This window comes from Gambusia affinis, linkage group LG05, assembly GCF_019740435.1.
Source record: "Gambusia affinis linkage group LG05, SWU_Gaff_1.0, whole genome shotgun sequence".
Lineage (NCBI taxonomy): Eukaryota > Metazoa > Chordata > Actinopteri > Cyprinodontiformes > Poeciliidae > Gambusia > Gambusia affinis.
The window spans coordinates 27,632,512-27,659,398 of NC_057872.1; the positions used below are offsets into that span (position 1 = coordinate 27,632,512).

Sequence of the window (26,887 nt, forward strand, 5' to 3'; positions counted from 1 at the left end):
GTCGTCCTAGCAGCATTGCTTGTGCTTTATGTCTGAGCATCGCCTGTCTAACAGCGACTCCTTTAAGTATGTGTGCTGCTCTGTGTGTGTATTGGTCTTTGATCTGAAAAGCTTTTAAATTATCATCTCATTCTGAAACATGACTGCCTTTTTGTGGGTGTGCTCGTTTTGTCTGCCAGATTTGCGTTGGTGCATAATGGCGTGCAGACGAGTGGTAAGAATAGAGAAGCAGAAGGAGATACATTTCAGCGCTCCACCTCCTCTTATTTATCGTTCAAACACTGAGCATTTTTTTCCCAGACTGCTCCCTCCCACTCCTCTTTCTGTTTTCCTAAGATGCTGCCTTCGTTTCTCATTTAGGAGTTGTGCTGCCTACATCAGTCTGACTTTCATTTACTCCCTCTCTCTCTCTCTTCACTCCTTTGGGTGAACCGCAGCCTTCCCCTCAACTCCAAACCTCATTTAAGCCCCAATGCCACCGGCGTCAGTGTTATTTTGGGCTGCCACAGCAACCAAGCCCTCCCCATCAGAGATTTTAGACCCTCTCCCGACAGCTGCCTCTGGGTCATCAATGGGGTCGGGAAGGAGAGCACCGGTTTCTCTAGAAGGTCCTAGTTCCCCCCTGTCGGTCCGCTCCAGCTTGCGGTGCTTGCGTGGCTCCGGAGGGGTGTCCTCCTGGTTGAAGACAGAGCGGATTCGCTCCACGCAAATGTTGGCGGCCTCCCTCGTCTCCCTGGAGAGCTGCGAGAGGCTGAGGAAGCCGTGGGGGAGGTCGTCCACCACGCACAGAGTGACGGGCTGCTCGATGCTCCTCAGACGCTTGGCAAACATCACAGAGTCGTCCAGCATGGGGTCCAACGCACAAGCCTGAGAGGAGGTGGGGGAAAGGAGGAGACAAGAAACGGTGAAAAACAAATTTGAATTCCCTTCAGACACGTCAAGAATCTTAATTACAGGATGAACAGAGGGAGCTCAAGCACCCCAGTCTCTTTTGTTAAGGTTTTTTATTTTTTTCCCCCCCAAGTCTTGCTGACTCATTTAAGCCACTAAAAAACCAAGGCTAGTTTCCTCTTTGTCATACAACATCCTCATCAAAAGAAAGGGCAGGCTGTAACCTTAGTTAAACTGAACACTTCTCAAGACTTTTAGAGGATTTTGTTTCCTCACAAAGTCCGATCACTTCTAAAACCCTAATTTTAACACAAAAACAACTACCAGAAAGACAAATATGCATTTTTACCACTATGTGTACAGGCGGCAGCCCCTTCAGCATACTGTCAGGAGCCAGAAGAGGTGAGCAAAAAGGATCCTTGACGACCGGAGAGCTCTGCATCCTCATTTCAGCGAGCTGCTCCGAGCGCAGCGGCTCAAAGCCCAGAGGGAACTCCCTGGGGTGCAGCAGCTCCAATCCCTCCTCTACAGCCGGGGGCGGGATGGCCACAGAGGACAGGTCGTCGGACATGGAGGGGTCACTGTCTCTGCAGAGAAAGAAACTCACGTCTTCTACCTACAGAGGAGAACAGAATATATTTATTCCATTTTGGTCAGGCAGCTCAGAGGGTCATAGAAAAACTGAAGAGGGTTTGCATTTTTTTTTTTTTGCAAGCAGACAGCACTTTGTCCTTGTGAAAATAGAAAAGCATTGGCAGAGTGCCTGAGTCCAGGCTGAAAAATCAGATTTCAAGGAGAGAAGTGTAACTAATCTAATCTGTCTAGAAGAGGGAGAAAAAATTAAACGGTGATTTTCAAACTATTTTAATTTCTTTGAAGGAATTTTGTAGTAACCTCTTGTGGGAGAAAGTGGCATTAGCCGAGTAGCCTCTTGAAAAATAGTCATGAAAAGTTTTCTACATTGTCTACATGTTCAGAAGTTTACATGCTCTTTTAAAAAAGTGCTAACTTTCATTTTAATCTTTGTCTATAATGGACTTCAATGTTGATGGTTCTTTTTCCACTGGGAATTTAGTTTTAAAAACAAGACTGGTGGTCTTGAATAGGTGCGTAAGTTTTAATTTGTGGGTTTTATTCAACTCAGGGTAATAAATTAAAGTAGATTGTACTGTAACTATATGTCCCAATGAACACTTAGTTCAAAATATTGGCCTTTATAAATCAACTCTTTGAACTATTAATAAGTACTATCATTTTCAGCCAGTTACCTTACTGACAGTTTTCTGCAACATTTTTCCAAATATCAGTGGAGGTGAATATATATATATTTAAGCTTGCAAGGATATTTTTGAAACCCGATGATGCAAGTTTAAAAAAAAAGGTTCTTGTTCATCATCAAAAATGAATGAAAATGTTTCTTGTATGGTCTTTGCTCACAGGAGGAAAAGAAACAGTTCAAATTAATAATTAAATTAATGACATTCATACCATGACCATCAATACATTTCTCAATTCCAATTATGCTTAACTTTTAAAAACAGAAAATGAATGTCCAATTCTGATTACAATCAAGAGCAAAAGGACTTTTCTTCCCTGTGAGGCAAGTGCAACCATCACAAGCTGTGTGGCAGGCCTTATTCCCACTTCAATCCCCACCAACACTGCAGTGTTGTGTTGAGTAACATCCTATTGTTTAATGGCATTAAAATTGTCCAGAGAGCGAGCTAATCTCAACAAAAGCAGGTTCCAGTGTGACATACAGCGTTCTCAGACATCAGCGGAGAACTCTGGGGGATGGGACTGCTGTGGGATTCCAAGTCCTGGCACGTCTTGCTCTTCACAGATAATTTTCTGCCGGGCAGTGGCGACGGCTCGTTGGGCACAGGCGGGTCAGCGTGAGGAGAGGAGATGGAAGCTGCCGAGACGCTTTTTCTCACTGTATCTGGGAAACAAAGCAGAGATGGAGGACAGAAGTTACTTTACAAGGAAACTTTGTTTGGCTTGTGCTAAAACTTTACCAATAAACATTTTGAGCGCATTGGAAAAAATTTTCATTATTAAACTTTTTCACATTTGGTCACATTACGAACACAAACTTCAGTTTAATTTATTTGAGCTGTATGTGTTTGACCAAGACAAAGTGTTGCATGACTGAAGTGGACAGAAAATGATTTATGGCTTTTAAATTCATTTTTAAATACTTTGTATATCCACCTTTTCTTTTAATTACAGCTAGTTATTCGTTTAAGTCTGCCAGTATTTTAAATTTTACCACTTTCTCCTAGCAAAACTCACATTGAAATAATATGGAGAACAATCATTTTTGTCCCACTCTGCAATTATGCTCTGCTTTGTGTTATAACAAAGCAATTTCAATGAAAAGCACACAACTTTGTGGTTATCAGGTAACAAAAGGTGCATAATATTTTTCAAGGTACTGCAATAAATTCACACTGGATAAACAGCACATAAAAAATTCAAGCAACTAAAAAAAAAAGTCAAGCAACTCAGAATACCTTATTTACTCCACTGTTTCTGATTTTCACGCGTTCTCTGTTTGACAGCCAACACTAAGGGCTCAAGATGCAAATTGAGAAGAAAGGAAGTGGGTGGACGACATCCAAAAAGAGCTGTCTGGGTCATATCATCTCCCCGCCCTGAGCTGTCATAACACCACCATGTGGCGTCACGCCTGATCTCCTCACAAAGGCCTACCCAATCTTCTATTTTAATAATGAACCACCTCAGCACTATGATGGCCTTTTATTAATATGCTTCCACCTATGACACTCCCATTAGATTCGGCTTGCCAGCTGTAAGATAGTCACCTAACTAAGGTGACACCAATAAAATTACATTTCCCCTTCAAATTTACAGCAGCTATAATTAAAAATTACTGTCAAGATACTGATATGAATGGAGCAAGAGGATTATTACTCCACAGAGTGGATGAGGCCATAATTGGTTAGTAGGATGCTGAAGAACAGGGATCCACATCATTGACCTCCTTGATAGGAGATGTAAATAAACTCTGGCATAGTAATGTTGCTTAAAGAGACGGAATAAGGATGCAGGAAATGTGGGATGGAAACAACATTCACTGTGTGCAAACAAAAAATTAAACCTCAACCTGAATCCAAACATTCCCTCTAAAGACAGCCACAATCACAGGAACGCAGCATTTCTACACATTCATTACGCAAAAACCCCACACCTTTCAAGAGATATAATTCCTGCCATATTTGTTTCAAAATATAAAACACTAACACTCATTGTGAATTTTTGGCATACTTTTCTACAATAGCAAGCATTTAAATATCAGAGGTTCAAAAAACAGAAAATGAAAGGAAAACCGGTAGCATGCAAACATCCATGGAAGGAAGGCAGGTAGGACCAAAAGGAAGAGGAAAGGGTGCAAGGTTAAAAATAAAATGGAGGATAGGGACAAGGAACAAGAGAATAAAAAACAAGGAAGCAAGGGAGGGCAGTAGAGAACAAGAAAAGAAAAAAGGGATTAAAGGACACAAAAGGAAATAAGGACAGGCTTTTAACACATTATTTATCATGATAAAGTTCTTAGATATGCAAATCACACTTCTTTATATGACAAGGGTAATAAACAAATTAGTGTTATGTGTGTTTATAGGCTATAATTGCTGTGACACTGATAGTCATACAGTTACCTAAAATATGTAATAAATAGTTCTCATCACATTTATCATGATCACAGTGATGATAAAAGTGTTGATCCTGCAAAATGTTGTGCTAAAACTTTAAGTCCATATAAAACACCCCTTCAAAGAAATAAAAAATAATGTCTGAAAATAGTTATTTTCTCTTTGTTCCATACATATCCAGACCTGGAAAAGTTTTATTCAGACTGAACAGGAATAACAATTTCTTCACGAGTTACTACTCAGACTAAATATTCAATTAATTGGAATCCCTTAATAAGCTGCTGCTAAAATACTATAATACTTTCACAACCCTCATTTAACTTCCAAATGTTTCACCTTTACTGCACACCAGAAAACATGCATGACACACACACACACACACAGAACACACCGCTTGTCGGTGTATCGGGGGTTGCTGGTGTCGTCTCGGCAGATGTGTTGGTGGAGGCTGATGCTCTGTTGGGATCCAGCAGAGATTGGATCCAGTTAGAGGCTCCCTGTTGGAAATCTCGCAGCAGCAGGGCTGTATCTCTCCTCACCAGGCTCAACGTGCTCACTTTTTCTACCTGCTTCTCGGTCTGCGGCTCATTACCTGGAGGAAAAGACGCCAGCAGAGAAGATGGCAAAGCAGCAATGACATGAAACACATGATCCAAGGAAAAAAAATCACTTTCCAAGGGGATTCGATGCTGCTACCAAATTACCAGCAGCAATTCATAGACAGTGACATCGGGAAGGAAGAAAAAAAAAAAAAGGGATTTAAACAAAAGCACAGGCAGCACAGGGGATGCAATATATCAACATTTTACCTTGTTTTCTGTTTCATACAGTTGTGTACAGTTTGCCACTGCTCTCAAATTTTAAAAGAGCTTTTAATCAAAATGGCATTAATGACATTATTCCAGTGCAACTGAAAAAAGTTGAACTGGAGCTGAACAGCTAGATATCATATGGTAATCTTACAGCTGCACAAAAAAACGAGTATAAAAATTATCCTTGGTAGGGAATAAAAGTTCACTTTGAGAAAATGATAACATACACAGGCAAATGGAATTTTTTATAATAAAAAAATCCTCTCATAAAACAAAAAAACAAAACATAAAAAATAGCAGAACAAAGTGTCATCGAAAGACGAGAATAAACTTATCGTTCATTTATATAGATTTTGTCGAAAGCTGCATTTTTATAATATCAGCTGCATAGTGATTTTATCAAATATTTCAAAAGCATCCCTGTTCACTATTGCAAGAGAAATCATGTAAATTCTTAATAATCTATATCATATCATTAGCAGCAATTCATCTTGTCCTAAGCTTGAGGTTTATGGGATCCATAAAATGAAACAATTCAGGACCAACCAACAAGCTTAGAGCAAAAACCTTTCCAACACACTCAGCCACTTCATTAACTACCAGTGGCCACATTTTCACTCTTACATTGGAGTGATGCAGTTGCACAGTTGATGTTTTTCCAATCTGATATTGTTCAGCTAGTTTGTACAAACTGTAGCTTCAGTTTCCTGAAGAGTTTCACCCAGTGAGGTACATCCGCTTCTGCCTCGACATGTTGTACGTTCAGAGATTGCACTGAAAGCATTTTGTAACAATTGTGGTGGTTTTAGCTGTAGTATCCTTTCGATCATCTTAAGTCAGTCTGCTTATTCTGATCTGACACCAACAAGGCATTCTGAACCACAAAACCGCTGCTCTCAGGATATTCTCTCTTTGTGATTATGCAGCAGATCTGCAGTTTCTGTAACACTCACACCAGCCTGTCTTGTAAAAAAGACAAACATCCTTTGTAAACCCTCTTCCAGATTCTGATACTCAGTTTGAACTTTAACAAGTTGTCATTTTCAACACATTTAGATGGCTAATTACATTCAAATTCGTACCATGGGTTTGGCTAACTTGTAGGTGGGTTAATAAACAACTGATCAGGTCAAAAAAAAAAGCAGCCAGTAAGTGTGGATCCTCACAATTCACAGCCTTTAAAAAATAAAGAAATCCTCAGTACCACTCTTTAAGAAGTAAGTAAACACAATCTTACCTGCGTAGGCACTGAGACACCTGGAGAGCACACTGAGCGGCAGCAGGGGATCCATAAGTGTAAGCAGACGGGAGGGTGACGCGTAGGCCGTCAGCAGCGTAGCTGGGTAGGCCACTACCAGACCATCTGGCATTCGTACGCCAAAAGCAGCGGCGCGCATCGACATGGTCACACACAAGTTGCCCCCCGCACTGTCACCAGCCAAACACACTTTCTCTCCAGTCCATCCTAATTGAATAAAGTTTGAAATATTTATTCATGGAAAGGTGAAAAAAACTAAATGGATTAATAACTCAGTGTTGTGACCATTTTTGGAAGTGCAACACAGTCTTCACCGAACAACAAACAGATGATATGTGACTGCAAACAGGTGCCTCATTGTTTGGCTAATTGCTGTGAGATTTTTCTGTTACAGGACAAACAGAAGACTCCATCAACATCACTGTTTTTTTAGAAAGAATGTGCTTCAGTTTTCATGTACATAAGAAGGGTTCTGTCTGAATATTGAACAACCCAAACTGCCTTAAATTTTTCAGCAGCTAGAACAGAGAAGCTCACAGCACAGTCAATTTTCGAGTGATAAATAAAGCCTTGTGGCAGAGACAAGCAAGTGAGGATGTACAGATACACTCAGATAGTATATATTATACTCATATATATGCATATAATATTACTCATTTCTAAAAAAAAATAAATAAACATTTAGGCAACTTCAGTGTTGTGTGTTTAAAATTGAAGTTTCTATTTATTTGGAAGAGCACAATTAAAGCTTAATCCTAGTGCATTCTCATGAGAATCGTGTTATAGTGTACACATGTAAATAAATGTTTTGTTCTACTATTGTTAACAATGTGTGCATGCATAGTGGATTCAGGGATTTATCTGACAATTGTGCTTCATCTGTAATTACTCTATTTTAAAGGCAGTGGAATTGTAAAATTTAGAACATTTCCTTTTGACTCTGCAGTGCTTCAGAAAATACATCTTTATATTCACTGTAACCCCCTATTTGCCACCAACATTCCTGACTTTGTTTTCACTTTGACATGCTCCCTCCACTAGGAAACCTAATACTGATCAAAGAGTGTAGTCTCTTAGTTATGTTCAGTCTATTAAATCAAGGTCAGTCAACTTTGCTTTAAAAGGCATCTGGAGATCACTGGTGGAATTAAGGCTCATTCAAGTTCAATATTAAGCATCTGAGTACTTATGTAAAAAGGGATACCTCTGGAATAAGATTAGAAAAAAAAGAGCAGATTTTGCATTTATGACATGAATTGATCCACACTGAAATGTGGAAACTTTAGAAATCTCTCAAACCGTTCCCAAAGGATAAGTAAAGCAAGACTGAAGCTCAACTAATAGGATTTTATATTAACAAATGTTGCTCCTTTCTTAACTTATAACCATAGACCGATCAATGTATGATTAATAGCTGCAAGACTATAACATCAAAAGGCACACAAAAAAATGGATTGCTCAAATTACTGATCATCTTAAAATAGATATTTTTGTTTTAAACCAATATAAATCAGATGAAGCAAAACCTTCTTTTAGAGAATGTCACAGGCTCAGTGAATTAAGATGAGCTTATTAGAGATATGATCCTTGTCCCACTGAAGTTGACAAGTCAGCCATTACAGTTTCAAGTAAAAATTACCTTGCTTTCCATTTTTTATTTTTTTTTTAAATCATTATTTATTTTATGAAATTGTTAAAAGTGGAAATGTTTAATCCAGTCCACTAAGTTTATCAAATGGGCTCAATAGTAGGTTAAATTTTATTTAGTATGTAAACTTGTTTGCATACAAGTTTATTTCTTAACACTACATTCTGTCACACAGTTTACATGCCTAGGTTTGTTTTAAGAGTAAAATAAGAATAAGCTTATATTGAAAAGGATCGCTCCAGGGTCTTGTTTGGAAAGTTTTTGATTCGTGAAGGATATACTTTATTGCCTACATTTTCCAAAGGACTCTCAGTCATATTAATTGCCGTTTTGTAAAAAGGCCCAATTCATACAAGATAACTTGAAAATCTTTGATTATCTTTATGCAAACAAGTACTCCTCTCAGGAGAATTTGAGTGTAGGAATATTTGCCTAATGTACAGGATTCTCAGTCGACTTATCCTCCTCCTCTGTGTGACTGTGTGCGAGTCTATTTTGTTTTCTGTGACAGCATGACATCAGTGAAATACTGCAGTCACCTAATTCTGTGCAATGTGTGTGAGATGTATGTACCAAGTAGATGGTGGTTTCGTAGAGCCCAACAGTAGGCATAGAAACACTCTTCAAGTGCCCTTGGGAAAGGGGCTTCAGGAGCCAAAGAGTAATCCACCGACAGGATGGGAACATCAAGTTGCTGGGACCAGCTCTTCAAATAAGGCTGTGCAAAAAACATAAAAGCAGGGAGGGGGTTAAGACGTTATTAATAAAAGAGAATCAGTCTATTTGCCAAATCTATTAGAGTCCGCAGTGGTGGATTGCAGCCAGCATTAAGACAAGGATAAAATGAACATTAAGTGTCCCTCTGATCTCATTTATCTGCTTTTTGGCTTTCAGAACAGACAAAACCAGAGCAAGAGGCGAGAGCTGCCCTCACAGTCTCCTCCATTTGCTCTTTTTTTATACAGTAATAAATGCAGCTACTTGTCCTACTTTTCAGTGTGAAGAAAGCCAAGATGGTGTTGTAGATTTACAAGGATGTTCTATTAAAAAAAACCCCCAAAAAAACAACTAGATGCAGAGTGTTTCTCTGTATGCCTGTTATAGTCAGGTTAAACGTTTATTGTATGTAGGCAGTGACCCTGAAATGAGAGAATGGCTGTGGCCCCTTTTCTCTGTTTAGCTTTAATACTTTTGAGTTGCTGTGACAGTGCTTTTAGTCTAAGTGAAACATCTTTACTCAAACTCCCAGGGAAAATGAAGGTGTGTGTGCATGTTTGAATGTCACACCACCAGCTTGTGATTTAGCATGAAAAATAAATAAATAAAAATAAAATAAAACAGCAGTCAGCTTGGGTGAGTTTAAGCCTTAATCTGTCACACTAAATCTTGAATCACAGCAACAGAAAAGTGAGAGAGCTTGCAGAATGAGCATAGCTTTGACTTAGGCGATGTGTGAATCAGTGAAAGGTATTCCTAAGGTGAGGATAAACATTTGACAACAACATCCTTCACTGACTGGGAGTCTACAATGAGTTAGAACGTGCAGCTGAGTGTGTGGCAAAATTGTCAGTCAGAGGCAACACATCAGCTGCCTGCACAAAAAAAGAAAGAAAAAAAAAAAACACTGTGCATGCACAACACAAAGCCCAGTGGGCAGAGAAGAGATGAGTGTTCTTGTTGAGGTGGGATAGAGGCTGTTTAATTTTACATGACTTTGGAAACTCTTCACATATATACTCTACTTGGGTTTCAAAAAGGGAATTAATGAGAGCTCCAACTCACTTTCAGACAGGCAAAGCTGTTAATCTGCAATCCTTTAATACTGCTACCCAACACTTGATGCTCTGCATAAATTGCAGACATTACATCTATTCTTGATCAGCACTTTAATGCACAATGAATCAACCACTAGCTCATTCTGCAACTGAGGTCGAGCTCAGTTGCAGAATCTTTTTTTTTTTGCTGGAGGACATAACATGGATGTTGGGAAGGATATAAGAGAAAACATTTGGTTTTGATTCTCAGAGAAAAACTTTTGTTCTCAGCTCTCCCTTTCATGTTCTTCCATGAGGGATTCAGACAGTCAAGGAAGAAAAAAAAATATATATATGAAAAAAAGGGAAACAACAGTGCCAAAATGTGAATAAGGACACCAAGTGAACAAAGAATTGTCTGAGTCACTGGCAGGACTGCAATCAAGAAGAAAAGAGTGAAGGACAGGCCAACATGTCTTCCATTAGAGCCTGGGGAAATTCTTTCTTTCTTAATCCAACATGACAGTGCTCCGCACCCTCGTGATTGTGCCCTCTCATCCACAAGCAACCATGCAGCTGCAGACTAAGGATGCCCATGTCCTTTGCAATTTCACAGAGCCTTGTCTCCTAACAGCTGTAAGTAGCTAAATACTGCAAACAGTCACAGATGGCCATGTTGGCACAGGATAAACGGGATCAAACGATTGGTAACACAATTCTCTCTTTCATTAAGATGAGCTAAGCAAGTAATGCATGTGCTGCTCCTGTGGAGTTTCCGGTATTATAGCACACACTTCATCTAGAAAACAAGTTCATTAACACAGATCCAGGCAGGAACAGCCTGGTATTTGGATTTAAGGGATAGCTATGCTGTAAAGAGTTGAAGTGTAAATGTTTGACAAAATAATGTAGGGTTTTCCCAGCTCCGATCTCGTCGCTCCAATCCACATGCTGCTCACATAAGTTTTGTAGCGAGACTTGCATCTCTGCCCCCACCGAGTGGCTCACTCACATATAGCGAGTGAGTCAAGAGCATCTGACCTCAGAGCCCACTGATGTTGGAGAGGTTCAAAGAAGCAGGCAGGAGAAGTGCACGATACGCAGAAGGATGCAGGATGTTCCACAGCTTAAATTAGTGATGTATGGAGATTATGTCATCTCGTAAGAAGCAGGACAGCTCAAGTTAAATGAAAGAGGAAAGTTTGCCGTTGTCTTGTTGACAGTAATGAAGAAGAAAAAAAAACTTGAGATTTTCTTAAAGGGCTTTTACTTAAATGTCAGAAAAAGATGTAGAAGTTTTTGTTTAGTTTTGTGGCTCAGTTGGTAGAGCACATGCACCATGTGCCATTGTCCTGGGCTCATTTACCAGTCTTAGATTTGCTGCCCATCTTTGTCGTCTCTCCACCCCATTTACTCAATAAAGGCCACTAGTGCCAAAGAATCTATAGGAAAAATAAAAAGACTTATTGGGAGTACAAGGCAAAGTACGGAACTGCCCGTTCCCATCCGTTTACTGGCTCAAAGAGTGTTCCTACACCAGCACTGTCTGAATTGAAGCTCGCAAACCATTTACCAGTCTCAGTACGATTTCATCTGACCAGCGACTGCCATTCAATTCAAGAAGTTGAGACAACTTTTATGAGTTCTTGGTAAAATCTTCAAATGGAAAATGTGCAAATCAAGGTATAAATGATTATTAACCATGTCTTCTTTTGTTTTTAATAACACTGTAACTAAGACCACAAATATCCAGTGACTATTAGTGAAAAGCTGACATTAAAATCTGCTAAATGGAGAATTTTCAAACAGAATGACCCATATCCTGTTATTGTTGAGAATAGACAAAAAAAAACATTTTTAAATTACTGGACAAACGCCGAAAGAGTTGATCCTAAAATTTAAGAAAATCTTATTCCTTTTTTTAATATAGACACACAAAAAAATCATGTTTTAAAGAAAACTAAAAAATTTTTTGCCTCTAAATACCAGCTTTACGATTTCAAATCTCGTCATCTAAATTTTTACTCAGTTGAAAGAAAGACAAACTCAGCTGTTGGGAAATATTGTCAGTTACCAGAAAAATCCACTGTGACAGTGTAGAAATTAAGCACCACCCTTAACGCCACTTTGAAACTACAGTTTATAACTAAGAGCAGGATGTTTGTAAAGCAGCAGATTGCAGGCTGGCTATCAGACACCTTGACTAACCAGCAAATTAGTTATCAGTTATCAGTAGCAAACAGTTATCCTGTTTAACTCCCAGCATTACTATAGAGCAGAGAAGTAAAAATATGTTATAGTTAGCACAATAATCATTTCAAAGTAACAAAATTGTACAGGTTCATTCTATATTCTGGCCCACGTCTTCGTATTAAAACAAATAAAATTTTTAAAACTGTGATGACACAAGTTAAATTATTTTAGTATTACTTTGATATTTTACTTGAGGTTATCAAACTGTGAGAATCAGATACTGACCCATGTCTCTGATTGAGTCTTGAGCAGCAAGGATGAAGCCAGTAACTAAAGCACTAATAAGCTGCACAGACAAGGGCGTTTCTGTGTGCACTTTGTCAGTAAAGAAAGCAAAGAGAGTGGTCAAACTCTCAATTAAGTTTTCATGGAATAATTACAACAATAATTAGCTTAACAGCTCATTACATGGAGCACTACTGACAGGGAAAGCAGAATGGCAACCAATTGCTCCTTCGTTGTCAACTGTCTCTTTAATTATCTGGGGTTCGATACAATTAGTTTGAGTAAACACTATTGAAAGAATACAAAAGGTGAATTAGACTGGATGACTGCTCTAATGAAAGCTACTCAAAGAGGGGGAAAACAACACTAGTGTAGCTAGTCTGACAGCGAGGAAGTACTGTATGTACCATAATGTCTGTAATTTATTTCATCTGCTATGTTTGAATATTACTTACCTTTTTATTGTAATTATTGTTACCAGATCAAATAAGTCAATATTTAACAATTACGCAATTTGTCCTCAAAAACATTAGGTTAAAAACAAAACAAAGGTAAAAAGTATTTTTCCAATTACTTTTGAACTGAGGAATTTTTTTTTTTTCATTCCACTGTTTCATGCAGGAGCATCATTTCACCTCGTGGGACTTTGAGGTCTGTGCCACAAAGCCTCCCCCATGGAAGTGGATGAGAAGGCAGGGGGAAGAAGGGAGGCGCTTGGTCTTCAACCCCAGGGATAGAGAAATAGCACCTCCCTCAGATCGAGAGAGAGATAGCAGAGTCTCGCTGTCCTAGAAAGAAAAAGAAGGGCATTGGATTAAAAACCTAAATATAAGTTTTGGTTCCAAACTTCCCATTCTCTCTTTATAATCTTTGCCACACACAAATGAACTGTATGCATGGTATATGTGCTGCAAACAGAGTCAAATGTCTGTGCTGGTATTTCTGCAACTGAAGTCAGCAGCAGAGCTCCTCTGAAAGCTGGATAAGCTGGTGGTTCTGCAGCAGCTTGTTGCCAACCCGTCCTGCGCTAGCAGAACTGCACAATAATTCAGCAGGGACTTCTACTGCTGTAGGCCTGTATTTTGACAGCATAAAAGAACACTGTTGTCTTGTTGGAGCATTATCACTGGCTTAAGATGTCTGCTGTTAGAATTTCTGGTTTATTACCAGTGAATAAAAAAAGAACAGCAAGCTGAAATGGAGACAGCCAGCCCCTGGAATAAATTCTTGCTTCTGAGACAGAAGCAAGAAGTTCCGTTAAAAAAATTAAGTGGTAGAAAAATTATGATGATTAAAGGAGGAAATTGGATCTACCAGAAAAGCAGGACAAAAGAAAAGTCAGATCCAACCAATTTTGAAAATTAACAGAGTGGTTAAAAAAACAATAGAAGAAAAACAGTCAAAAAATGTTTTAAGATGCCTAGAAAATTTTGCCAGGGTTTCTACTTAAAAAAAAAGAGCTAGTCTCTTTGCAGCCATGTTCATTGAAACTTGAAGTTAAGAAATGGATTACCTGTCCTTCACGCAACTCATAAGAAATGAGTCTCATCTGAACAGGAGCGGTACCGATGTGCGCCGATGGTGGAGCTATCGTTACAGACTCTCTGTGGTTTGTTGCTAGAGGAAGGTCAAAGGACACAGGAGGCACAGAAAGCGCTCTGTTCACCTTGACTTGAGTAGAGGTCATACTGGCAAGACGCTAGAGAAAAAAAACAAAAAACATCAATAAATAAAAGACAGACATGAGGTAGAAATATTACCAAAGTAAAATTATTGGTCACTGGAGAGGATGAGACACTGGATGAATGTATCATGGAAAACAAGATGAAATGAATGTATACCATTATTGCTACTAATACTACAACTCTGGAATAAAACAAAAAAAAAGACAAAAAGGTAATTTTCTCAGAGAGGCATAGAATGTATAACATATGCAATGATAACTAAATTACAATATAAAATATCATACAATACTAATGTCTTACAATGTGTCCACGTGTGCAGCAACAGGAGGACATTACCCACCGACAGGACCTCCGTCTCTGTGATGTTCCAGAAGGCCTTCCAGAAATGTACATCCAGGTTCTGAGTTATCCTTTCAAATTCTGCCCCCCTCAGCTCTGGGTCGATGGCATACTTGCCCGAGGTAAAGAAAGAGCTGGCTGCCACACCTGGGAAAGGAAGACGGTGGAAACAGTGAGGAGGGGATGCATGAGAGGTCAATGAGAAAGACAAAGCAGAACCAAAACAATGACAAAGAGAGAATGTATAGAGAATATCAGTTAAAACAAATGAAATGAAAATAAATAAAATAAATGTAACCAAAACACTAAAGAAAAATAAGGAACAAGTTACTGATAATGAAGGTCAAATACAGGAGGAAAGTAAATGTAACGAGGCCACAGCAAACATCAGAAATAGAGACACAGCTGGAAAACTTGGGTTTTATTCAGTGAAATGTATCTTTGGTTCCCAAAAAAATATATATATCAAGAAAGGTCGGACAGTAAATAAAAGGATATAATTTAGGTACATCTCTATGTATTAAAATCCAATGCAAAAAGATAACTATATTATTACACATGGAGTGATGTACATTTCAAATATATTTTTGGTTCATTTTAATTATACCTACAGCTAATGAAAACCCCAAGTTTCTCAGGAGATTGGAATGTTAACCCATCCCTATAAAAATGGATTTTTACAACAGAAGTGTTATTTTGTAGTCTAAATGGAATTTTTCTGATTAATAGTGTTGAGTTTCATTAGCTGAATGCTAAAATGAAGTAAAATAAAATAAAATAAAATAAAAAGAGAGAAATAAATACTTGAAATATATCACTTTATAACTATTTACATAAAGATGCACCTATAAATACCACTCAGGTAATTGAAATTTCTTGCAAAGTAAAATAGAAAAACACCCAACACTAAGCTAAGACAATAAAAATATTCAGGACGATAGAAGATGTGGTGTAAAAGAACAACTCAAGAGTAATATTAAAATGTCTTCCAAGTCAATAAAGAGTAACACAATGAAAAGGTTCCAATAAACTCACCATACGGTGCAATACCTCCTGCGTCCACTGAGGTGCAGCAGAGAGCACAAGAAACCATCAGAGTTGGGGTACTCCTTTGTTAGTGTTAATTATTTATGTCTGAGTGCATGTGTGTGTATCACAAGTTTGTATATGAATCAGTCTATGTGCTTAACTGTGTGTGAATGTTCAAAACATTCTGAAATATACAAGAAACACACCAGCTAGCCCTCGAGATTGCAAAAAGGATGAAAGAGCATTTAAAATCCAAACACACAACATCAAAAAGGTACACAGTCAGGGGCCAAGGAGGAATGCAGAAGAGATGTGAGGGTGAATGAGAGCAATGTGTGCTGGTCGACGAGGCGATGCTAACCTATTCCTGACTTATGACGCTTGTAGTTTTCACCAAAAGCCACGAGGCCGATAGCAATGGTCTGAAGACATGGTCGGATGGCTGGTGTAAACTGGAGAGAGAAAGTCATTAAAAAAAAAAAAGTCAATTATAATCTAATCCTTCATCAGTACAAAAGAGAAGCAGAAAAGGACTGAACCTGCTAAAGAGGAGCAATTCTACCGTTATTTTCTTTTTTTGCTGCATGTTTAGACAGCGGGATTGTTTATGTTTATCCATTTAGGATTTATTTCACTAGCCTAACATTAATCAGAATCACTGATTCAATATTTTTTGCTCTACCTCTCTTTATGAATAATATTAGTAGAAATATTATTCATAAGCAGGGAGGATTCTGTAACTCATTCCCATACCCCACCACTTATTACATCCCACCTGAAAACCAAGGCAGCGGCCATAGAAGCATCCTTTATGCATGGAGGCGTATTCCCGGACGAAACTCTCGCTGAGGCCACTTTCATCCTGGAAGAACAGGTTTCCCTGGCTGTTGTCATGTAGCATGCGCTGCGCCAAGTAGAGCAGGGCACGCAGCTGACAAAGCGCACTGCAGTACGCCTCCATCTCCCGCATGTTGTGCGCTACCCGAAAGAAGATGCTGCGACGATTGGCTGTGATGTAGCGCCCCTTGTGGATGATGTGGAGAAGACAGCAACGTACAACCTGAAAATAAGAATTTCAAGCAAGTCAAAACTTTAGACTGTTAAATTTTGGAAATGCCTGAAGGGAAACATAACTTGTTTTGTGTCTCCAAACTTTCGTCTATCTAGAAAGTCACATTTTAGGTAAAAGAAAGGTGAACTGGGAAATTCAAACGCTTGTCTATAAATTACACACAATTAGACTCTTTTCACTAAATAGATTACTTTTGAAGTTGTAAGTTAAATCATAACAGCATTAAAAGGGGATAAATATTTTGTGACCTCCTGCAAACATGTTTAAAAAAAAAGCAGAAGAAGATCTGCAAAAACCAGAGGGATCATAAATGTGAAAATCAAGGGCGGTGAGAACAGAGCAGCATTCATTTGCCAAACACATTCAGTTATAGTCTGCTGCACCAACTGAAGGTCGTGATGATTTATCGATAAGCGTCAAAGATTAAAATACATCGGATCCAGTAGTCGTTGGCAACTGTGCAGTTGGAGGATTCATCTACCCCCGACTTGCAACATAAAAATCAATCACTGCAACAAATAGGCCGACCTTGAAACAAAGCAATATCAAGTCAAAGATGGAGCAGTTTTTTATCAGGGTGAAGGAATATTGATATGAATCTACTGCAGAGTTAAAGATTTTTCATCCTCCAAGCTGCACCAAGGTGGAAATAAGAAACAAGAATTTGAAATTCAACTCCTGCAGACAAAAAGAAAAAAAAAAAGACTTTAAAGCTTTGCGCAGCTTACCTTGACGAGGGAGCGATAGCCATTAGCAGGTATGTGTGGATCAAAGTCAAAATGTTGATAAACGGCAGCAAAGCCAGAAATAACAGGCTCCAAGCTGCGAGCGTGTTCATGGATCAGTTTCATGGCTTCCACCAGACGTCGACCCGCATCACCCTGGGTCCCCTTGGCTCCACCCGAAAAGAAAGCCACATTTTCTTCACATACGCTGTACAGTGCCACAAACACTGCCTGGGTGTCCATCACTGAAACAAGTACATGAAAAGGAAGATAAAACTAAAGGAGATTTGCTGACAACATTTCAGTATCTATGACATTTTAAGAAACTGTATAAATGTAACTCCATTTATTTGTCATTAATGTCCCTTTGCTTTACGTAATTTCAACAAAACTGACCCGTAATGACATTTACACTTTTATCGAATGGAAAAGTTTTAATCTCACGTTTCTATAGAGGTTAAGAACAAGCCCACTAGTCTTATCTCGTGAAAACATCCAAGAGAAACACTGCACCCATTGGAATTATCCAACAAAATGTTCTTAGTCTGGATAACTAAGCCCCTGCTGCATGGTGTACAGAGACCCCTGGGCTGAAATGTGTTAAACAAGGCTTGAAATTAAGCGATGTAAGCCCAGGCTAAGCAGCTAAAATCCCCACAAGATCTTCATGGAACAGGAAGAGAAGGCAGAGGTCCTCTGCTAACAGGTCACTGCTGAGAACAAACAGATTGTCAAGAAACTGAAGAAAAACATCCAAACATGCTCATGAAAGTGTCCCAGAGGAGACATGCAGCTGACATCACACAGCTTGGTATGTTTATCAAACGTGCTCATATCTCTCTCCTAATGGAGGACAATGATACAGCACTGTCTGTTCCTGCTGGCCTGTGTTCCTCTGCCAAGTCATCCGAGACCTCGGTTTCCATGCCAGCTATGGGAACCGGCTCACGGCTCCTCTATAGGCTGACTCACCATGACTGTCATGCTGAGACAGAAGAGAGACGTGTAAGAGAAAACAGTGTCTCCACAACGGTCAGAACTTACAGAAACAAAAACGAAAGAAATTTATCATGAATCATTTTTAATAAATGACCTTAATTAGTACTTGTAGATAGAGACATGAGTAGATAAAGAACACTTAAATGTGAGGTGTGTTGCGATAAATTAAGAATTAAATCACATATTTACTTGAAACTTATTCTATGTCCTTAAAGTTAACTCTAAATTCACTTTTGGAACAGAAAATCCAAAGAGCTTCAACGCACTTTGAATCCAAAGAGTTTCAAAGTGTGTTTGTTTTAGTCACGGCAAGTAAAAACAGAAAAACACTATAAAATGTGAATAATGACATGCAGTCATGCCCCAAATCATTCAACCGCTTGGCAGATTATGTTTCCTCAAGAAACTTTTTTTCTTAAAGGAAAATGACAGAAATTTCACAAGATGAAAATAGACAAGAGTAAAAACAAAAATCTCAGTTTATAATTCACATTCACAAAATTGGAATGTTAAAGATAATTTATATCCTTCTCAATAATAAATCTAAAAGACCATATTGGCATTACAGTAACCAAGTCCTTGTAATTTCGGAACTTTTTGAAAGCTTCCATTGCTATTTTGTCAATTCATCCTCTGGGCCGAGCTCCAACTCTGGTCAATTTACCATCATTCTAATCTTTAGCTCTCCCTCTGCACATTTTCTATCGAATTTAAGTCAGACTGAGCCACTCTAAAAACTATAATATTAATTTAATTTACAAACAGTGAACTCAATTTCAAAGATTTCTTCTAATCCAAATCTGTCAGGGGGTTATGAATACATCTGGGCTTAATAAAAGTTAAAAACAACAACAAAAAAGTCTGGATCTCTCTTACAGTAATCAAATACTTTTTTTTTTTTACCTGCCAAATAACAAGCCATGTGGCTACTTATTGGTGACACAAATAAAGAATATTATGAGCAGTTTTACCACAAACATCTATGCAGGAAAGCTGTGTGGACGCAAACACAGGAATCTCCCTGAACTCACATAAAAACATTTGAGTTTCTATTTAAAACTCATTTTGCCCTGATATTATGAAACAAGAACTTTGACTTTACTGAGAGGATCCAACTAAAAGCTGAGGAATGAAAACAACAGTTTATGCAGTTTAAACTCTGCCACAGCACGCTACTGAAGCCACACATCAGTTCCCCCGACTTCCTCTTTCTCACTGGGTTAAAACAAACTTGCATAAAATCTTCATTTTATGAATTCAAAATTGATCTGGAGACTTGAAGTCATGGGTGAACATAGTGTTGTGCATGGACACCGGAGGTTGCCATGAGTGATGTAACATGGTCGATCCTTGTAGACCTGTGGCAGCGTTTCGACCTGCTTCCTTACAAAAGCTACAAGAAGCCTGAACAAAGTTGAAAAGATAAAGCGGTGAAAATAATCTTTGGACTTTGGAAAAGAAGAGTAAATTTAGGTAGATATTTAAGTTCACCTTTTGGGAGAGAAAAGAAACGATGCGTAAAGAGTGAAATATTGTCTTGAGGCTCACAAGAGTAATTGAACCACAATGGTCACACTTATTTAGTTTTTCCTCCAGTTCACAATGACTAATAGGAGTAGTTCTTTCAGTTTGTCAGGGGAACAATAATACTCCGTTGACACCTGCAACAGGACATTAATCAACACGACAATTTCTTAGAAGCTGGAGTTTGTTTTCTGTTTTTCCTTCAGGCAGGTTTTTAAGGCAATTCAACAAAAGAAAAAAATAAATCAGGTGCTACTTTCTGAGTAAACAGTAGCAAACAGTCAGTACTTTATTTAATTCAACTGTCAAAAAGAGAAACCCTGCTCAGATGTTATTAAAAATGCTTCCAATATCTCAATATTTGGAACAGGTGCTACCAAGCACCTTCAGACAACTATCATCTTGAAAACTTTTAGGTGACTGCTGCTCCTCAATGTTATGGAAAAACCTTGGGCTGACTGTTTGGAAGCATTTCTAAGACATTAAGCTGCTGTTTCTATAATGGAGAGCAGCTGAAGTTCTCATACTTCATTTACTATAAGAAAAGTTTATTCTAATTGTTTGGAAGTTGCACAAGAGTTTCTAACCACAACTCCACACACTTCATTTATGTTGTGCACAAGTGTCTATGCAGATGTCTGCTGACAGACGCAAACAGTCCAGCAAGCACTTAGTTTTTGCAAAAAACAACTGATGCATGGCTCCAGCAGTTACAGTGCATCTTCTAAGAGTACGAAACGGCCCCCAAAGTCACGAGAAAAAAAGTAAATAAACTGTTTCGTTTTTTGGCTAAATTAGAAATTTAGGAAGACCAAGAGCAAGTTTCTGCTAAGGGAATATTCAGTTATTTGCTTGTACATAAATACAGAACAATAAACTACTTCAGCATCATGTTTAATCAGTTTGTTTTGGATACTTTTCACATCAAATTAGCAAAGTAAAAAGATTTCTTTGTGCAACACAAGCTCCATCTAATAATTTCATGGAAAACGTTTCTTCTACAGAAGTCCTATTGTGCCATTCCAATCATTTGAGACACTTAAAAATAAAATTAATCTAACCAGAGTGCAACATAAGATATTGGAAGGTTTCCCACTAGTTCCTTCAACACATTTAAAAGAACAAGTCCTATGTTTTCTTTCAGCAGTTTAGACTTTATCTTAAAACAGAAGCTTGCTAAAACACAACGTGAGCTGGCAGGAGTGAAATAATTTAGCATATTTTTGCCTAACAAAGTTTGAAAGATAGCAGACACGCAGTGTGGGTGCGTTATCTTGGAGTTTCTATTGACTCACTCTGATGTTATGCAAGCATTAGTCATATGAATTCAGCACAGGGATCAATGACGAAAGCCTATAACACTCAGAGCAGTTCAGCAGGTAACAACAAGCACATGCATGGTTCCAGCCAGATGATTATACACAGGTATGAATGTATAATATCTGAAAGTAAACTACACATCAGAAAAACTGTAGAAGCATAGAGCATCTATAGACAGGAAATATTCCATTTGCATTCTCAGCAGGGTTGTGTTAGTAGATACAGTGGCTGGTCCAATCAAAGAGTCACCCGAATGACACCACTGAAGTCAAACGAGCTTGGGCCTGCAGCCAAAATACAAATTACATAGCTTAATTAAAGCACAGGGATGCAACCCTCTCATCAACTTTCTCCTCTGAGCATGGCCTGATGTTGACAGAGTAAGCCAGGGATGAACTTTACGAACCCAGATCAGCATAAGAGGCTCAGAAACTTAATAACAATGAAGTCGGCAGACATTACACCCCCATCTAACTTTGGCGAGCATCTCTCATGCAAATGCTATGCAAATGTAAAACAGTCAGGCGAGTTGCTACCATCTCATCAGAATTAAATAGATTTCACACTTTTTGTTTTTTTACATAATGCCTCAGAGAACACGAACGTGCTTTCACACTAATGCCAGAAGAGCTGTCAACCTACTCATCTATTAGGAGAAAAACATGACTCACCTCCTGGCTTCTCAACTCTTTGGAGCCTTTTGGGCAATACAGGTGGTCAGCTAATGAATAAAGCTTCTTTTGTGCTTTAATGACAGAAGTGGTCACTGTAAGCCCACTAGTGCAACTACTAAGTTCTACCTTGTCTCTCCACATTAAAGATGAACGAAAGTAGGCATTAATAAGTCATGTACTACAACCAACACCAGCGACATTTCTGACAATGGCTACTGCGGGGCCAAAAGAGACATTGCTCCTGACAAAATATAAATGACTGGTACGGATTAAAATAAATAAATGTTTACCAGAATCTGAGTTCAAGGCTTTGTCCATGTCAGCCTCCTCTCTTCCATGAAAGCATTGAAAGCATGAAGAAAAAAAAAAAAAGGAAAAGATAAAGAAGAGATCTGTTTTTTAGTGGATGTTGTGGATCTGTTGCTCTTTGGGTTTAATCTGTATGAGAGCATGCCATATTTCTAGTCCTTGGGAGCAACGTGGTATCCTTCTTTTAACTCCTCCTCCCACCACATTTAAAAAACACAGGAAATTTAGGAACAGACCATTTTCCAGTTAACCGTCTCCCCTGTGACAGAGGGCTATACTGCCATTGGCTGGTCAGCTTGCAACACCCTGTGAACTTTAGCTCAGTTGGCAAAACCTCAACACTGGCAGACATACAGCTATGAAAGCAAAACAGCATCTGAAATGTCTTTAATTTGATTTATATTGTATTATCAAAGGTTACTTACAAGAAGTGTAAACAAGTTACATCACTGGTTATTAGGGAAAAGTAATGATATCTTTTGAGATTTTACACATTTTATTGAATTACAAACACAAACTTTAAAGTATGTTCTTAGGACAGATGTGTTAAACTAAGATAAAGCAGATAAAAATAGAATACTGTTGATAGAAAGCTATAAAATGTTTGTTGCCAACATGGCAGTTTTCTACAAGCCATGAAAAGAACACAGCAATAATCTGGTCAGATTTTGCAAAGAAGCAACTTTGTAGAGTAGATGCGAAATTCTGCATGAGGCAGAAGACTAACAATGCACCATGAACACAACTTATCCTTGGTGGAACATCTTGATGGTAGCATCAGGATGTGGTGATGTAGATCCTGGACGAGCCCCCAATTTGTAATAGCGTGTTTCACCATCCAGCAAGACAACAACACTAAAAATATATGAAGAGCTACAATGGAACAGTTTAGATAGAAGGAAAATAATTTGAATGGTATAAAATGCAGTGAAAAGTGATTCTGCAATAACAATAGTAGTAATAATAATAATAATAATAATAATAATAATAATAATAATAATAATAATAATAATAATAATAATTTTAAATCTGTTATTTTCCTTCCATTTTACAACTATGGGATACTTTGTGTTGGTCCATCACACTGTATCAAAATATAGGGATATGACAACTTATTTCAATTAAACTGACATAAAAAACAGCAGGTGAATGAGAGAACTACACCTTCTAAATGTATCATTTGTTAAAGCAAACACCGCTACATAAAGGTCAGTAGAAAAAAGAACACTAAGAATTTGTCAGTGGTAATTACCATATTTGTCCTAATCAAAAGTATAGGGTAAGTAATCCTTTTTTTATTCTACTCAATAATATTGTAATATTATACTTTTTTGATGTCCACATTAGACTGATTTTAACTTTTAAATGTAGCATCTATAATCAAACAGTTATCCCATAACAAATTAGAAGCAAGTGGAAAGTCTTGAAAAATGTGAATGTTTACACAGCAAACATGTGAAGCCTTGAATTTTTTAAAATAATTTTAAGAAATTCTGAGGATTTTTTTTCTGTGGAAAGCACAACCTCAGGGAAGACTTTTTGGCTGACATCATAGAAGAATGTTTCATAACTTGATGGAGGGAGATGTGACCTTTCACACAAAGACAGATGTATAAACACCACATCATTTAAGAAACATGTTGTTTTCTGTTATTTTTACCAACCACAAGAGCATCCTTTCCCACACTAACCCTTTAACCATTTTAAATGACTTATAAAAGATTATTTAATTAGTCACCATCAACCTGTGGTTCTCATTCCCTCCCATTTTATTGTTTTGTCTTACAATACAAGCATACAGTCAGACTACAAAACAAATGCTGACTAATACAGGTAATTAAGCTATACATGCTGCTAACTATTCTTTAAAAAAAATCACAGCAAGATAAAGCTTCAAAAAGCTTTATAATTAAAAACAAAAACAAAAACAAAAAAAACTTCATGGCAAATATGCCAGGGATAAAATAAAACATTCAGAAAAGAAAAAAAATCAACAACAAACAGGTCAAAATCAAGATGTAAGGATATTTTACCCATTACAGCATTAACTATTTGTCAATTGTTTATACATTTTAACCATGAGACAGTTTTGCTTATGGGTATACGAAAAAAAGTGTTTGACAACATTTATGGCAAAATGTAGTCTGAACCGTTTTCTTTCACTGAAAGTCCCGACTGAGCCTTTGTCATCATCAGAATACGATGATGTGCTAATCTTGAACAGGCAAGTCTTAAGCTTTAATTTTGTACTTGTCAAAAGTCTGACAGCAAGCTAATTTAGTAAAGTTATACCTAGAACATAAAAACACTCCTTGTGGACTGTTACCACATGAGCAATTCCTCCATCAGCATATTTTTAGGTTGAAAGTTTCCACTTGTCTTTATATGGTCATGTTTTGACAGAATATTTTACTGATATTTTCTAGGGATGCAAAAAAGTCTAGTACAGAAGTATAGAATGTAAATTTTCACAATTATAGTTTACAGCTAATTCAAATCTGCCACTCAGTTTTTCACAAATGTAGCAAAACCAATGAAAAAAATTTAATTCAGTTATGTTACGCAACCACAAGGAAGACTGCTGACTTAACAGTTGTCCAGCAAACTGTCACAGCCTCCACAGCGAGTGTAACCAAAAACTGCCATTGGAAAATAAAATGCCTGCTTCAGAGTGCTGTAATGGAACGCTGAGGAGAGAGAAATCCTGCAGAAAACTGTAGAGGCATATGTGATAACTGCAGCCCTAACAGAATGGAGATGCAAAGCTCATTTCAGAGTTTGATACCAGTAAAGTCTGGTGGGTTACAGAGCTTCCAGGAGAAACAAATAGACATACCAGAGAAATGGGGTACAACCTTATGTTAAGGAACTGGGCAAAGGTGAAAAAGCAATTTTGTTCAGTGGTTCGGAGTCCTTTTTCTGGTGAAACCAAATTTAGCATTTTATTTGGAAGTCAAGGTTCTGAGGCTTAGTGGAAGAGTGGAGAGCCACAGGATTAAGTAGCTCCCCCAGAGGGGTAATTACTGAACTAGAGGAAGGAGAGACACCAGGCCCAACAATGCAGAGAAGCTGAAGGTCGCTGAACCTAAGCTTCCTAACACTTTGGCAGTGCCACAAACTGATGACATTCATGAGAACATGCCACGCTGAAACAATAATGCATGCAAAAGGATACGTGTAAGTTTATTTTTTGTCTTTATGTTACATTGAAATTTACAGAGAAAACAAATCTGGTGTTTCCATTACCTGTAAACCAAACTTCACACTTTTCATATGTGTTCCTGAAATAAATCCCGTTGTTTGGGCATTTTATTGAGATGTTCTTTATCCTTCTACTTTATTGTCAATGAATAGGGCACAAAATAGGGGAAGAAAGGGACGACATGATAATACATAAGTATGAAAAGGGGGAGCAGAAGGAAGACTCTATAAGTCTGGGCTCTGTAGCGTCCCAGACAGGAGCCTTGCACTCACTGACAGTGGAAACAACAGGAAACTAGTAACAATGAGCCTGCACACCCCCACCTAGACAACAAATGTAGGGCTTAGTTCAATGGTTATCTAAAGGCAGCAAAATTTAAATTCTCACAATCAGATCTGGTTTTATTATGTAAAATTAAGCATGTTGGGCACCTTAAGTAATAATAAGGTGAAAAACTGGTAATCTCATTATATGGAGCTAATGCTATTAAATGCCCAGTACTAACAAATGGATAACTTAAGAGTTTATGAAAAAACATGACAATATTCTCATTGTTGTGGAGTAAAGGCTTCAAACTGGTTAGTCTAGCATGATGCAATCAAAGTTGTAGCAAGTCAGGGCAATATGCAAGTATCTACAATGCCTTGCTGCCATTCTTCGGGAGGTTCTTTAATCATCCTTCTATGGTGTCATAGCAGCAGATCACCATCTATTGTCTTAATAGATTTGTCTACACACTTTAGGAGAACAGATAAACCCTTCCCATTCACATCCTACACCCACTCATCCATCCCCTCCCCTCCCCTTTTACTGTTAAAGTACCTGCTGATCAGGTTGGCGCTGTCAGGGTCAGTTGTTGACATTAGAGATGGAAGACCTGAAATTTTTATATAAATACAGATGACAGCCATTTGTTATCGGGTAAAAACGCGATTATTACTATTTTTACTGGATACTGTTAGTACTAATGGGGATGCTCTTGACTACAGACATGGCAGGAAGACAGATGGATAGTGCCTAAATAGGCTGTGTAGATATAACCCTAACATCTTAGTTTCTAATCCACCCTACAGTAAATCAATAGAGACTATTATAAATCCAGCGGTGCTACCATAAAACAGCTAACACAGCAGCTAATATGTTAGCTGTAGGGGTGAAGTCGTTCCGTTAACAAAGGGGAAGTAACTGCAAGGACAAATGCCGGGAAGCGAAGTGGCACAGCAAGGAAAAACTTACCAACAGGACCCTCTTTGAATTTGGATGAGCGTCTTCCATTTACAACTCTGTCCAGTCTGTTATTCCCTCCGCCCTTCTTACTCGACGCCATCTTCGGCCACTCTGTTTACGCACCGCCTCTCATATCTCCCCTTCATACCTACCTGACCGCGCTAAGGCCCCGCCCACACCAGAAGGTCAAGCGAATGGAATCACGACTCTTCAGTCCGACAGCCAATCAGAAGGCTGATAAGTAATATTGCGTTTTCCCTTGTT

The 26,887-nt window shown here is 38.2% G+C and overlaps 1 protein-coding gene across 3 annotated transcripts; it reads right to left on the minus strand.

Annotated features, from left to right (window-relative positions):
- Nucleotides 1–461: 461 nt before the first annotated feature.
- On the minus strand, nucleotides 462–26,763 carry lipeb (lipase, hormone-sensitive b). 3 transcript variants are annotated; one of them, XM_044116378.1, is made up of 14 exons: nucleotides 26,633–26,763; nucleotides 17,372–17,613; nucleotides 16,347–16,631; nucleotides 15,933–16,023; nucleotides 15,578–15,604; nucleotides 14,544–14,689; nucleotides 14,032–14,217; nucleotides 13,154–13,306; nucleotides 8,860–9,004; nucleotides 6,618–6,845; nucleotides 4,960–5,160; nucleotides 2,652–2,833; nucleotides 1,241–1,507; nucleotides 462–867 (listed from the first exon to the last, which is right to left on the minus strand). In XM_044116378.1, exons 1-14 carry the CDS (start codon nucleotides 26,721–26,723, stop codon nucleotides 463–465), a joined length of 2,649 nt encoding a protein of 882 aa, XP_043972313.1. In that variant the 5' UTR covers nucleotides 26,724–26,763; the 3' UTR covers nucleotide 462. The 3 variants fall into 3 exon arrangements, with proteins under 3 accessions (XP_043972313.1, XP_043972315.1, XP_043972314.1); XM_044116380.1 differs by lacking the exon at nucleotides 26,633–26,763 and adding an exon at nucleotides 22,176–23,038; XM_044116379.1 differs by lacking the exon at nucleotides 15,578–15,604.
- Between the last annotated feature and the right edge of the window lie 124 nt (nucleotides 26,764–26,887).